The 16395-nt window shown below is 36.6% G+C and overlaps 1 protein-coding gene across 1 annotated transcript in view; it reads right to left on the bottom strand.

The window, feature by feature from the left end:
- Positions 1–647, bottom strand: part of LOC110446426 (solute carrier organic anion transporter family member 4A1-like) — a 40147-nt gene extending 39500 nt beyond the window's left edge. Inside the window, exon 1 of the mRNA XM_021491580.1 lies at positions 52–647. Within this exon, the coding sequence (XP_021347255.1) occupies positions 52–240 (189 nt within the window). The 5' untranslated portion in view covers positions 241–647. The remainder of the gene's footprint in view (positions 1–51) is intronic.
- Between the last annotated feature and the right edge of the window lie 15748 nt (positions 648–16395).

The raw sequence follows: 16395 nt of genomic DNA, 5'->3' as shown, positions 1-16395 counted from the left end.
GTGAGTGTTGATTACGTTGAAAAGTAATGAAAGGCATTTAAATTTACTCACCTGAATAAAGGACACCCAACACAGGCAAAACAGGAGCCACCTTGGGGTTCTGAATCTTTGGCACATGCGGGGATGGAACGAAAACCATCCACATGGAATCGTGACGTCATCGTCACCAGCAGCAGTAGCACCTGAATCCAACTGCCCGTCTGTCCCATCAGACGGTGACATTTCTACTGTAGGCCCCATGTTAACAAATATTATAGATTGACAACGATTTATAATTACTGACTAGAACTCCACATTATAACACACACAACATACACAACATGTGTTCATCCGGCTTCACGTAATATCCTCATAGTTATTGTAAAATGTCTTGTCAGTATCCTGAAACACTAGGGTAAACAACGGTAACGTCCTGTCGCCTTCCTCTGGCCGTGTGTTACACGTTTAGCTGTACTCCGGGTAGATGTAGTGGGGCGCTGATGGGGTATCTCGGTCCACGGTCTAGCGTCCCGGAGCGCTGGGGGCGGCTCTACTGTAGCTTCAGTTATAAAGTTGGTCAATAACCGAATACGGCAGATAGAGTAGCATGTGATATTGTAGTCAGACACTTGTTACATCTGTGTCACTACTGGCTTTATGAGCACTTTATACTATACACGTGTTTATTGGGTATCAAGCAGTATATATATATATACTGTACACTTGTGCATACTGGGTAGAAGGTGTTGTTCTCAGAACATCATTGCTGTGTAGCCGTTCACGTATCTGAAAATCATTTAATATTGATAAGTTTGTCTATTTACGTGTGGGCAAGATAAGATAGTTCCTTACGCTATCATTTTAAAACTAACACGTAGGTGAAATCTACAAGTGTGACCTCATCAATGTAAACACATCTACGTAAAATGCAACTATTAAGACTATAGAAATAGTAAAGTAGTACGTATAGATTTAAACATATACAGAAACAGCGTGCCCTAGTAAGGAATTCATTTCTATACAATGTGTGATTGGAACGTAACTATTTCTTTACAGTTCTACAACTGCTAGCGCGCATTATGATGTTTGTTTGCAAAGATGTGTCACTCAAATATATCATAAATACCATACAAATACAGTTCAATGCTTAAATATACATCTTTTATAGTATATGGGGCAAAGAAGTAATTCCAACAGTGTGGACAAGTTTAGGTTGTCAAATTTTCGGAGCGCTACGCTCCTTTATCAAGACACAGTGAAACAGAACAGGTACATGTACATATACATCATATTACAAGAAGATAGAACTGATATGCTGTAGATATATAAAAGAGATATCTTTTATAGTATATATATAGTATATATATATCTTAATTTGTATACATCTTATATTTTATATACATCTTATTTAGTATATATAGTATACATGTATATACAATGTATTATATTTATCTTATTTAGTGTACATCTTATAAAGTACACGCATCTTATATAGAGTATATCTTATTCAGCATATACATCTTATATAGTTATGTCTTATAAAGTAGTGTGGGGTAACTTATTTAACATATGAGGTATCTTACATACGATATAAGATATCTTAATGTATTAAACAATTTATCTTACATGCTATATAAGACATTTTACCAATGCTTTGAACTGAAAGCAGTTCAATACGCGTACATAATTATCTTTACCATTTTTTGAGTCTCTTTATCTCATAGAAAATTCATTTACATTGCAATGTTTTTATAGTATGTGTTTTTTCTATGAATAGAACATTCAGCTGTCTAGGAAGGATTAGCGGTGACAATGATGACGTCAACACCTGGATCGTAAACATTCATAGCGTACATGAATGCCATCTGAATGTGGTAGGATTATAAAGTGACAAAGTCACACGATTGTAAATATAAGATATATACTATAGAAGATAACTCACTGATTTATATACGAGATATCTCACATATGTACGAGACATTCATACATATATACGAGACATTCTCATATATATACGAGACATTCTCATATATATACGAGATATCTCACATATATAGGAGACATTCTCACATATATACGAGATATTTCACATATATACGAGATATCTCACATATATACGGGATATCTCACATATTACGAGACATTCTCACATATATACGAGATATTTCACATATATACGAGATCTCTCACATATATACGAGATATCTCACATATATACGAGATATATGACATATATGCGAGATATCTCAAATATTACGAGACATTCTAATATATAAACGAGATATCTCACATATATACGAGACATTCTCACATATATACGAGCTATCTCACATATTACGAGACATTCTCACATATATACGAGATATCTCATATATGTACGATATATCTCACATATATACGAGATATATCACATATATACAAGATATCTCACATATATACGATATATCTCGAATATATACGAGACATTTTCACATACATACGAGATATCTCACATATATACGAGACATTCTCACATATATGCGAGATATCTCACATATTACGAGACATTTTCATATATATACGAGATATCTCATATATATACGAAATATCTCACATATATACGAGACATTCTCACATATATACGAGATATCTCACATATATACGAGACATTCTCATATATATGCGAGATATCTTACATATTACGAGACATTTTCACATATATACGAGATATCTCACATATTACGAGACATTCGCATATATATACGAAATATCTCACATATATACGAGACATTTGCACATAAAAGATGTTTCATATACTATCAGATATCTTATGTAATTGAAATATCGTTCCTTTATAAGATGTCTTATAGAGGAACTACATGTAGAATTAAGCGAGATGTCGAAACTGAAGTCTCTCCATGCGGAATCTCTCGATGGTTTAGCATAGATAGTAGAGTTTGTGTCCACAAAATGTGGTCCGGTCAGCATAGCCCAACTCAAGGGTGTGTGAGATTTAATACTATGCCCGCCATGACAGAGGCAAGGTACAAAATAGGGACCACGCTCTACATGTTCATGCGTTGGTTAGACCGTTTGATTTGGTTTGATTTGAATTTGATTAACCCCCTATTATAACAGCTAAGGCCATTAAAGGGCGAGCCTCTGTGTGTGGTATGTATGCGTGCTTGTGTGTATATGTGCTCGAGGCAGGATATGTTGATGTATTTGCCTCTTTGTGATATCGCGGACTTGATGCAGACGTTATAATGCTGCCTCATTGAAATACCGTGACAGTATGAAATTATAAGACTATTATTTATGTGTTATTTATATATATTATGTGTTCATATCAATATATGCGTTTAAATACTTTTAATGGTGGACTGACAAATAAGTGTCATGGACATTAAGGGGAATGCATCCTTAATGTTTGCGTGTACCTGTAATTAAGTATGCATGCTATGACATTTCATTGAATTTTGCTGTTTTTCTACATTTAGATCCGGAACTTAGTAGTTGGTTTGGTACTTAGTATTGCCTCGCGCATGAATAAACAATAAAAGTAGTTCGTAAAATAGCCACAAGCGTGTTGTCGTGTTTACAGACACAACATTTTCTGGCGACGGGGATGAGCACATTTACTTCCTAAACGAAGCCATGGGTGAGCCTGCACCACCAGCACGGTCAGTCGGCAAAATTGGCCAATTCAAACGGTCGAAACTTGGGAAAGTTATACAGAAAGAACTGTATTTCATGGCCAATGGGGTAAGTAACGAGCTGAAAGTTGCCTCATTCTTAGCTATTATTGGCCCAAAGTCTTATAGCTTATTTTAAAACATCGTCGCACCAGCAAAACCAGTAGAACTAAGATACGCTCAGATACTGGAATACTTGAACGGACACTTAAATCCGCAACCCTCAGTGAAAGCTGAACGTTTTACAGATTTCACAAGAGAGAACCGCGCCATGATGAAGGGGTCATGAGTTACGTACATTGTAGCTGAAATAAGAAAACTTTCGCTGCATTGTGAACTCGGTGATAACTTGAACGATACTTTAAGGGACAGATTTGTTAGTGGAATTAATAAAGAGAATATTCAGACACGTTTATTAACAGAACGGACTCTCACACTGGAGAAGGCGAATCAATTAGCGGTCGCCATGGAAACCGCCATCAAGGATGCCGTGGAGCTGCGCGAACAGAGGCACGCGATCGCCGGACAGGTTCACAAATTACAAAGCCGAGGGGGAAGGGGAAACAACTCTAAAAGTTCGTTCCCTCAGCAGAACACATCGACTCATACAAGTGCTATGAGACCATGTTGGAGATGTGGTAGAACACACAGACCATATGTAACTACTGTTCAAAGAAAGGACACATCGAAAAGGCATGTTTGTCAAAGAAAAGAGGTTTTAATGGTCGACAAATCAAACGAGGTAAGAATGTTAAGTTTGTTGAAGAGCAAGTTCTAGACGAGAATTCATATGAACCAGTACTACATTATCCATTGATCCATTGGAAGAATATAAAGATACTGCCTCAGTATTTTACACTTCGCAAATAGACAACTTACCAGTGACAAGTACTCTGATGCAAAGAGAAACACTAAGGGACGCCACTCTATCACAAGTTTTAGGAAGTGTTATGTCAGGTGAAAATAAACTGTATCAAGCGGAACAGTTTCGTCCATACTACACAAAGTTCAAAGAACGGTCTTGTCATCAAAATTGTCTGTTGTATGGAAATCGTGTCATTGTGCCGGAAACCTCTCGCAAGGAATCGTTACGAGAACTTCACGAAGGACACATGAGAATTATGAAGATGATGTCAGCAGCAAGCTAAGGTCATATGTCTGGTGGCCTAATATCGACAAGGACATCTAGAATGAGTGTTTGTCATCCCCAGAATGTCAACAATACTTGCCCAAACCCAAGGCCGCACCTGTACATCCCTGGGAGTGGACATCACAACCCTGGGAACGTCTACATGTAGACTTTGCAGGACCGTTTAAAGGTCACATGTACCTAATTCTGGTGTACTCACATTCCAAGTGGCCGGAAGTTATCCATATGACCTCTACTACAGCTTCAGCCACAATCAGTGTACTGAGAGACATTTTCGCGAGATTTGTTCTACCTAAGTAGTAAGTGTCTGACAATGGTCCACAATTTGTTGCCGAGGAATTTGAGACATTCCTGAAAAACAATGGTGTGAAGCATATCACATCTTCACCTTATCATCTGCGAACGAACAGATTAGCAGAAAGATTTGTAGAAACTTTCAAGAGTGTCATGAAAAAGGAGGGCAAACCTATCAACCAGAGATTGAGTACATTTCTTTTCACCTATAGAAATACGCCACATCCAGCTACAGGAGAGGCACCTGCTAAACATTTGATCGGTAAAAGTCTACGGTCAAGAATGGATCTCTTAAGGCCCGATGTTCAGAGTCGAGTTAAAAGGGAACAGGAGAAAATGATGTTTTCTTAGCATACCGGACAGGAAAAACACATTTGATGTTGGGCAGTCAGTAATGGTGTATGGTTATCGTGGAAAGATTCCGTGAATACATGGGACAGTGAGTGTAAAGTTAGGTCCACTTTCATACAGAGTCAAAACTAGAGAGGGCGCTTTGTGGCGTAGACATGTGGATCAAATGAGAAGGACACAATCCGTAGTATCAGACTCAGTAGCCATCGTACTGAACCCCCTGTGCTACTATCAGATGTACGAGGAGGGACTGGTGTACAAAAGCCCCAAAAAGGATATCTCTGGATCACAGAAACCATGCACTTCTGCGTCAACTTCTACTGCTATAGCTGTCATACCACCAGTAATTCCAGAGGGACACAGAAATGAGGTTATAGCTCCAAAACCAGTACCAGTGACAATGCCTAGGTATCCTACATAGGAAAACCGGCGCGCTTCAGATAGACTTAATATTTAGTGTTGTAGTTATAATCACATTGTGTTAAAGGGACATAACAATGCCCTGTGTGATTGCTACAGAACCCGAGGTTCTGTAACAATCTATCTGATTGTAGTGCTGATTTTGTATTCTGTGTTAAAATTAGTTTAACAATAGACAAATAGTCAAAATTTAATCACATTGTTTTATTTCAAAAAGAACTTACTTCAAGTTTTCATGCTTAAGTAAATACGTTGCAGCAAGTTGCCCCTCTTGTCAACATCACTACGTACAGCGCAATCACTGCAGCTGATGTGTATTGATTTTCTGACCTTGGAGACATCTAGTGGTGGATATGAGAATATACATGTATCAACAGACCATTTTACTAGATATGCCCAGGCATTGTCCACCAAGAATCAAACTGCCATGACCACAGCAGAAGTATTATTCCAAAATTTCTTTGTACGCTACGGATTCCCAGTTCGGATACATTCAGACCAAGGTGCAAATTTTGAGGGAAACTCATGCATGAATTATGCGAGATAGCAGGGATTCGGAAGTCACGCACTACGGCCTATCATCGCACCCCTGCAGGTGGGGGTTTGGAAAAAGAATACACCTGCTGTTACCCACTGCATTTATCTTATGCGGGAACCCCTTGCATAATTAGGGATTTGCTTTGGTGTCCTTTATTTGGGGACACAAAAGCGACCAAAATGAATCTGCTGCACCCATTGCAATATTTGTGAACTTTATTTATCTTTCTTCTTCTAACTACCTTTAATTTCCTACCGCCTTGTTTGGCAACACCTCACTTTTGGCCTTAGAGTTGAGCGTGTGCCTACCCGGGGTAGGCAATGGGTTCTGTCCCCAGGCCGGGACATACCAAAGTCCCAAAATGGTAGTTGTTATTCCCTGCTTAACGTTCAGCATTTAGGGTAATGGCAACAACTGGTTCACCCGTTGTCAGTATAATGTGACCGGGCGGAATGCTGTGCTGGATGCCTTCGGCATGGTATTTCAGTGAGATAGCACTATAAAGTCGGCATCAGCCCGCGCTATCACAAGGAAGCAGGCATACCAACTTACCCGATGAGAGACAATGGTGACGGCCATACATCTGAAAGTGATGAAGAATCTCTGGTTCAACCTGACCCGGATCCATCCCATGAAGAGAGGGAGGAGGATGGAGATGTTGCACCAGATATAGTTGCAGTGCATACCGGACAGGAATGGGCCGTTCGCGAACCTCGGAGATCGACTAGACAGACAACAAACAGAAGTGGGAACTATCTTTATGAGCCAGACAACTGGAGCACTACCTGACAGAATGGAAAAATCACAATACATCCAGAGATTGGCAGAGGGTGGAACATTGAACGGAATGCCGGACAAAGTTCTGGAAGCTCTGATGAGAGTTATCAGTGTCTGAGTCAAGTTCCCATGGACAGGAAGATGATGGATTAATATTCAGTCCTATTAGGCTGTTATTAGGATATCCTGTTAATATGACGAGGACGTCATTTTAGAACAGGGGGGAGTATGTATCAGTATGAAATTATAAGTCTATTTTTGTATGTGTTATGTATATATATTATGTGTTCATATCAATATATGGGTTTAAATGCTTTTAATGGTAGACTAACAAGTACAGTTGTCCTTCATCCTATACGGGCCAAATATCAACACCCTGAGCCTTTTGGTTATTAAGAAATCATTTAAAAGTTTCAAACATATTTGACTCTTGTGACCTTAAATATAAGTCAATGTCATTCATTTAAAAAAAACTGGTAGCACTTCCTCCTAGTCTGCTACTGACTATATATCAATATCCTGGGTATTTTGGTTATTCATCAGAAGTTGCTTAAAGTTTTTAACATATTTGACCCCTGTGACCTTGAATATGGGTGAAGGTCATTTACTTGAAAAAAAGTCATTCATCCCAGTTTGCTTCTGACCAAATATCACCATACTGGTCCGTTTGGTTATTTATAAGAGGTTGTTTTTTAACATATTTGACCCCTGTGACCTTGAATATAAGTGAAGGTCATTCATTTGAACAAAACTGGTAGCCATTCATCTCAGCATGCTAGTGGTCAAATATCATCACCCTGGCCAATGTGGTTATTTCAGAAGAAGTTGTTTAAAGTTTTTAACATATTTGACCCATATGCCCTTGAATATAAGTGAAGGTCATTCATTTGAATTAATATGGTAGCCCTTCATCCCAGCATGCTACTGGCAAGATATCATAACCCTGTGCATTTTCGTTATTCAGAAGAGGTTGTTTAAAGTTTTTAACATATTTGACCCCTATACTGGTCATTTGGTTATTCAGAAGAAGTTGTTTTAAGATTGTTTAAGACAAGTGACCCATGTGACCTTAAATACAAGAGGCCCAATCGGCCTGCATTGCTCACCTGGTATTGATATCACATTTGTAACCATAAACGTTATCTAAAATATAGCTTCAGGTAAAATATCAGTATTTATGACTATAAGTCATTCAAAAGAAACTGTTAAAAGATTTTAAAACATTTGACCCCTGTGACCTTGAAAGTAAAACAAAGACATTACGTTGAACAAACTGTATAGCCCTTTATCTCACCATGCAACTTGCCAAATATCACCACCCTAGATCCTCTGTTTAATGAGATTAGGTCATTTAAAGGTTTTATATATTTGACCAAATGTGACCTTGAAAGTGGGTCAAGGTCTTTTAAATGACTTGGTAGCCCTTCATTTAAGCATGCTACTGTCCAAATATCAACATTCTGGGCCTTCTTATTATTCAGAAGAAGTTGTTTTAATGTTTTAAACATATTTGACCCCCAGTGACCTTGAATACAAGTGAAGGTCATTCATTTGAACAAATTTGGTAGCCCTTCATCCCAGCATGCTTCTGGCCAAATATCATCACCCTGGGCCTTTTGGTTATTCGGAAGAAGTCTCAAGTGACCTATTCCAATTCTTTTGTCCGTCGTCGTCCGTCGTGCGTCCGTAAACAATTTACATTTTCAACTTCTTCTCCAAAAGCTCTGAACCAATTTCAATGAAATTTTGCAGAAACCTTCCACGGCCAAAGGTCAACATAAATTGTGAATTATATGGCCCCTAGCCCCCGGGGCTGAGAGGCGGGGCCAAAAAATGTCGAATTGACCGAAATTTCAAAATTCTTCTTCTCAATACCCAGATATGGTAGAATCAAATACTCTTCATAGATGGAATAGTCTTTAGGTGCTTTACGAAAATCGTGAATTTCATGACCCTGGGGTCTCACGTTTCCCCCTGGGGAGGGGGTAAACGTTACTATAATTTATATAGGGAAATCGCATTTTGGACCAACATTTGTTTAATTTCAATTGGAAGTAATTCAATATGGGTTAGCATTATCAGTTAGCAGTTTGATTGTATGCACATATCAGCCCTGGCTGACCCCCAGGTGCTGATGGGTGGGGCCAAAAACTTGATTGGAATTATAACCCTGAGTTGACAGTTTGATACTTTGAAAATTTTGAGCCCTACCCCCAAAGGCTGTGTGGCGTGGCCCAAAGGAGTCAGTGTGCTAAAAATATATCATTTTCCTTTTTTAGAATCAGAGGTGCTAGTTTCAAATACTTTTCAGTCTTAAATGTGTATGCTAAGATATTGAATAAGGTGGTTTTATTGTTTTTTGTCAGTTTGAATAATATTTCTGTTCATTTTTTAAAAACAAATATCAACTCTCTGTATAAATATATCAGACCGTTAAGCCCCATGGGCCTCTTGTTTACATATTTGACCCCTGTGACCTTGAAAACTGGTGAAGGTCATTTATTTGAACAATCTTGGTAGCCCTTCATCCCAGTTTGCTTCTGGCCAAATAGCATCACCCTAGGCCTTTTGGTTATTAAGACGAAGTTGTTTTAAGTAAAATATTGACGACGGCCGACGGACGCCGCATCAAGGCATAAGCTCACTTGGCCGTTCGGGCCGGGTGGGCTAATAATTGTTTACATCCTTACCAAACACTTTTCAACAAGTTTTATAACTACTTATTTTCTTTGTTATAAGCCACTTTTGTAAATTGATTTTCTATAATTAACTCCTGTGCCCCGTAGCTAATACCGACCACTGTCCCAACAGAGACAAAGCAACATAGCAAGGGTCACCGACCCACTTAATGGATGCTAGGAAGTGCAATAAATAATGACAGTTAACGTTATCAAAGACCCAGTCAGAAACCTGTGGCCTGTGGGCAGTGTTAAACACAGGAGTCACAAGCTAAAATGTAAAACGTCAATTCAATTTTATTATATTTATAATACAAAGTATATCAAAGCATTGTATAAGAGAATATACAACACAGTTCACTAGGTTAGTCACACAATCACAATCACATCAATAATATTCGTGTCTTTCATATCAAGGAAGACAAATATTATTTTAAACAAAATATTTTAATAAATGCACAATGTTTTTCAAGACATATACCATGTCTGGAGTTCAAATATGCGTTAAACTTTATAAAATTAGGTCTAACAAAATTATATTTATTTATTTATTCAAACTTCAGTTAATGACTTGTATTCCAGAAAGTAATTTAATTCATCCCCAATTTGTTGGCTGTTACAATATGTCCATCACTAAATCTGTATTTCTACACAAAATACTTTTTTCATTGTCACTTCAAAGGTCCATAAAATTAAACTCTTTAAAATGGCACTTTTCTTTAAATGTCTTTGGCATTCATATTTCGTTGAACTGAATACATCGTTCCCAAAACAATGGTAGCCACACAGTAGTCCCTTTTGAGTAGTGGCATGGTTTACTATACCTGTTATACACACTTTACTGTATACCGTTTCTATCTTGTAAAAGTAGTATGTATTTGTACATCATATACAAACCTAGTTTGTTATTTCTTACTCACGCCTCTTTTATCTTTTTTTTCTGCCCTTGTTTTCTACTTCTTTTCCCAAATACTATTCTCAGCTTTCGACAGTTTGCGTAAATACATGTCTATATATGGTGTCATCTATAGCTAGCTGTTGTAATACTTAATTCATCTATCAGTATCTATTTTTCTTTCTGATATTCTGCTTTTCTTTTACTATGTGAACTATATTATGTGCTTATTATTATTAGGCCACTGCTAATTTTGCATATATGTACCTGTATTATGGAGAGGACATGGATAAGTTGCGTCCAATCCTTTTGTGTAGTATTTATGCAATAAACTTTATTTAAACTCAAACTCAAGCGGTTATATTTCGCGGGGGTTTTAATTTCGCTACATTTTGTATATTCGCGCTTTGAGTAATATCAACGAATTCTAAACACCAGCGAAATTATCGGAAAGGTTTACCACTTTTACTGACCTCATCACAACATGTTGAAAATACTTATCACCCAACGCTGTAATGCAAGCTTAAATGAACTCAAATCAGATTATCACCGGACAACTGGGAAGTCCATGTAAAAACAACACTTACATACAAGTGGTCACATCATATTTATGTGCACAGTAGGTGATTAATTGATTACAGTTTACTCCTACAAAGGTACATACACATTTGATTTTCTTTCGACTGAAGTCACCGGCGGATGACGACGCTCGGGATAAGTGTTTTCAAACGGTTTACCTGTATTTCGAAGTTTAGCCCTTAAATGATGACACTCAAAATACTTTGCACGACATATAGGATTCGGATGAACAGCGAAATAAAACTCCCTAAAATATGAACTGAATACAAAACCGCGAAATATTGACCCCGCAAATTTAAGGCGCTATACAGTATTCATTATTAGAAATTTACCAGTACTCCTCTACCTTTTGATATTTATAAACAAAATGGTTTTACGCCCCGGGCTCCCCTTCTGTTTCAACATTAGATTAGTTTAGAGCCATTTGGATTTCCAACCTTTAGTTGAGCGTTCGCCCCTGTGAGGAAGGCTTTTGGTTCTGCCCCTATCCGAGACATACCAGAGTCTGTAAAAATGGTATTTTCTACTCCTGCTTTACGCTCAGCAATTAAGGAGTGGAACAACTGGTCCGCCCGTTGTCAGTATAATGTGACCGGATGGGGTGTCCTGATGGGTGTCCTTGGCAGTATGATCCAGTGAGGTATCACTATAAAGTCGGCATCAGTTCCGCGCTATTACAAGGAGACAAACACGAACATATCGCAGCCTCCCAAAACACACACGCGTACACTACACACATGCATCTTGCACACAGGTGAGGCCGTCCTTAAATTACCATAGCTGTTTACCTCTGTGTGACGTTCCTCTCCTAATTCTTGACAAATTGGTAAAACAATGTACGTATAGTACTAATTACCACGTATTTGTACTGTATAGATAAGTTAACTACTATGCATTTGTGTTTTCTGTAACGTAACAATTTCGCGTATTTGTACTGTATAGATGAGTTAACTACTATGCAGTTGTGTTTTCTGTAACGTAACAATTTCGCGTATTTGTACTGTATAGATGAGTTAACTAATCAGCATTTGTATTTTCTGTAAAGTAACAATTACCACGAATTTGTACTGTATAGATGAGATAACTACTATGCATTTGTGTTTTCTGTTAAGTAACAATTTCACGTATTTGTACTGTATATATTAGTTAACTACTATGCATTTGTGTTTTCTGTTAAGTAACAATTTCACGTATTTGTACTGTATAGATAAGTTAACTTCTATGCATTTGTGTTTTCTTTAAAGTAACAATTTCACGTATTTGTACTGTATAGATGAGTTAACTACTATGCATTTGTGTTTTCTGTAACGTAACAATTTCACGTATTTGTACTGTATAGATGAGTTAACTACTATGCATTTGTGTTTTCTGAAAGTAACAATAACCACGTATGTGTACCGACTACTCAGCATTTGTATTTTCTGTAAGGAATCAATCACCAGGTATTTGTACTGTATAATATTATTACCGTGTATTTGAATTGTTGATGATTATCTAACTGCCATCTGTTTGTATTGTTTACTCTTTTTACAATTTATCTATATTGTCACATTTGATCTATCTTCCTTTTACTTGTCTTGTTTAATCTAATATTCAGGTATTTGTATGGTTGTTAAAGATAAAATAATAACCATGTATCGGTATGGTAATTTTCTTATTTCCATGTTATTTATAAATCATCTAGGTACTATCTATTTGTTTTTGTTTCCCGTATCCATGTGGTTGTATTGTATATATGAACTATATGTATCTTTTGTTTGAATTCATTATAGATCAATTTATAACCATCGCTTTGTATTCTATATTATTATTTTCATTGTTATAATTATACCATTAAAGCTTTATATTATTTCTATTTTTCCATTAGTTTATTAATATGAATAACGACAACGGATTCGTATCTTTTAATCTGTACAATGTATTTGGTTTATTATATTCTAATTACAGTGTATTTTATGTTGATAAATATCGTATTACCTTTATTTAAAGTGATAATATAACTTATTAAAATGTATTTGCATTACAAAGATTATTTTGTCATCACGTGTTAGGTTATTACAGTCTCATTTGCATGCATCTTAACTGTATAAACTAGAGTATTTGTACTCTTATTATCTAAAAAAAATGTTCATTTCGTAATTAATAATTTAATTCCCATTTATACGTTGTATTGCTTACGACAACCTATAATAACAACGTATTTGCATTTTATAGATAATAAAATCACAACGTATTTGCATTGTATGAATGATATAATCACAAATCACAAATGTGTCAATATCAGAATTCGTGTAAACGCGGTCAGATTTTCCGCCCCATCCTTCTTATTTACAACCATTTACGATGACAACCACGCATGTAAACACATTAAACGCATTCACCCATGAAGACACATTTGAACTCTTCCAATTCAAAGGTTGGAATAGTTCATAATGAAATTTCAGGGGTGAATGAGTTAAACCTTTCAATGGTGGTTTATATTTGCATACTTGAGATCCCTGTCCCATTTCTCTGTGGTTGTACCTTTATACAGTAACCTCCCATTAACTTCTATTTGGATATATCTATAGCACAGTTTAGTCAGATCACTGCAGTAGACCACCAGATAACCCAATCGGTTACAGCGACAGTCTAACAATCTGAAGTCCTGGGTTTAAACATCGGTCTAGCTCCATTGAATTTAACATTCAAAACGCTGCTGTTGAGTATAGTTTTTTCAATACATCTTTATTTTTCTCATAAAAGTCCCACAAGGTATAATTATCTTTTCAGAATTGATTTAGCAAAGCTATAGTCATGCCGGCAAATACAGTTTCCAATACGTAGTTACTGGTACGGGAACCTTAATACGAATTGTTTGTCACTGCTGTTAACAAGGGGAAGTAATTCCCGCTTCATAAAGAATCACTCGCTACAATGCTAGCAGGCCGTATTTGAATAGAATTAATAATCTAATTACCGTGTAATTATAGTTGATAAAAACTTTAATTTCCGTGTATGTATTATTATCGATTAACTACTTCCTATGATTAAACAGTTAATTGATAATTTAATTAGCATGTGCACAATGTGTATTTTGTTGAAGATTCAAATGTATACATGTATTTATAGTGAGGACGAACCAAATAAACAAAATGCGAGTTTCGTCAGTAAAGATTAAAACATACAATAAACTTTAGAGACTTATGAGTTAATTCAAAGTCCACAAACGACTATTATTGTTTCCTGTCCGGACTCAAAAAATACCGTTAATGAAATTTGAGAAAACGTTATATCTCTTTCATTGAATACTTATTTATTACTTACTTTCCTCAAAATGTATGTACTACATTATTATGCTTTAGTTATTTCGAAATATCTAAACATGATCTGAAACCTAACTTAGATAAATTTTCTTATATAAAGCCCCGGAATTTGGTTTGAAAAAAGGGCCTGTTTCCAGTAATGTTAATTCTCCATAGGAGCCTGCCCCCGTATAATTTCTTATCTAGCTCAACTACTGTTTTTTTCTTTTCCGAAGAATAATTTTACACCTTTCCGACACCCAGATTTCATAATTTCAGTGAAAATGTATTTTTATAAAGTTGTCAATTTCAGCATCAAAGACATAAGTTCGTAAATAAAAGAAGGTTATCTCGAAATTGTAATTCGCAACATAGTATAAATTTCTTTTGATAAATATTTCCAAAACATCGTGTTTATTCATAAAACATAAAAAAAAAAATTCTCGGATGAAAATGCACTTGCAGAGACACAATTATGAAGAAAAATGCCATAAAATTGCAATTTTCTCCCGTTATATAGTTTTGGATGCAAATTTCCATCAGAAAATCGGATAGAGCTTTACTTGTTTCATATGTGTACCAAAAATCAGCTAATTCCATGTGGTGGAACGTTCTCATATCGCCGCCTGAATGTGGTTGTAAATTGAAAGAAAAGGGGAAATGAGTAACAACCTTGTCTGAAACCCTATTATATAGCTTATTATATACAAACTTTTATATTGAATATCAGAGCGGATATTTTCATGACAGTTTTATGATGTGTAACGACTAAATAAACAGTATCGATATAAAGATTTACACTGAGGACACCCTGATACATGAATACTGTTCTATCTCAAGTTGTCCTCTTCTGAATTTTCTGATCGTGTGGCCTTGTACATTTATCCGTATCTTCTTGTCTTTGTCTATACGTTTACGGAATCATTGACTCGACGCTAGCTATTCTTGTCTCACTTTCCTTGTTTTATTGTCCCATCTCCAAAGCGTTGTGGCTCTGTCAGGGTTGGGACCCTGACTTGTCTCACTTTCTTTGTGCCTGCCGACCACGCCACATCGAATAGATAGATTATCCATATGAAATACTTTATTTTGTTCTAAGTAATCAATCAATTCTGCGCTTCTTGGAGGTATTGAATGTGATTTATTATATTGTCTTGTTATTTTGTGTAATTAGTTGTTCGTTATTTATCACACATTTTCGCATAATTGTACCAAACTACTAAGTATTAGCTGTTTACAGCAATCATCGGTGGCTTGCTATTTTGTTACTTTATCGACGCTTCATAAACCAATCGTTATTGTTTCAAGATGGAGGGTAAATGTGTTGGAGAAGGGTGTCAAGTATACTTCAAGAAACGTAGTGGCAATAAGAACAGAAGTGCACGCAATGTAAATAGTCCACAATATAAATGGCTCCTAGATACGCTGGTGCAACAAGGATTGATGTCAGCAAAGGAACAAGCACTTATTTGCCAGAAGTGCTACATGAAGTATCTTCGGAACAAAAATCAGCCTGAACCTGAACCCGAGCAGAACCAGGAAATAGAGGAAGAAGACGACTCCCCGTCCCATATCCTGCCGTTGCTGACCCTTCATGATCTTTTGAATGGATCATCTTCACACAAAAAATGCTGTCTCTGTCTTGTTACCTTTGCAAGAAATGGAACAAAATCATCAGTCTTACCAAAACGTGCAAGACATCACCTGATCTATTCACACAAACTGTGGTGTCCCACCTCATCCCGCGTCTGCTCCATTCACCTTATTGGTAACGAC

The sequence above is a fragment of the Mizuhopecten yessoensis genome, unplaced genomic scaffold (genome assembly GCF_002113885.1).
Source record: "Mizuhopecten yessoensis strain PY_sf001 unplaced genomic scaffold, ASM211388v2 scaffold2691, whole genome shotgun sequence".
Classification (NCBI taxonomy): domain Eukaryota; kingdom Metazoa; phylum Mollusca; class Bivalvia; order Pectinida; family Pectinidae; genus Mizuhopecten; species Mizuhopecten yessoensis.
This window is presented reverse-complemented; position numbering and strand designations above follow the sequence as displayed.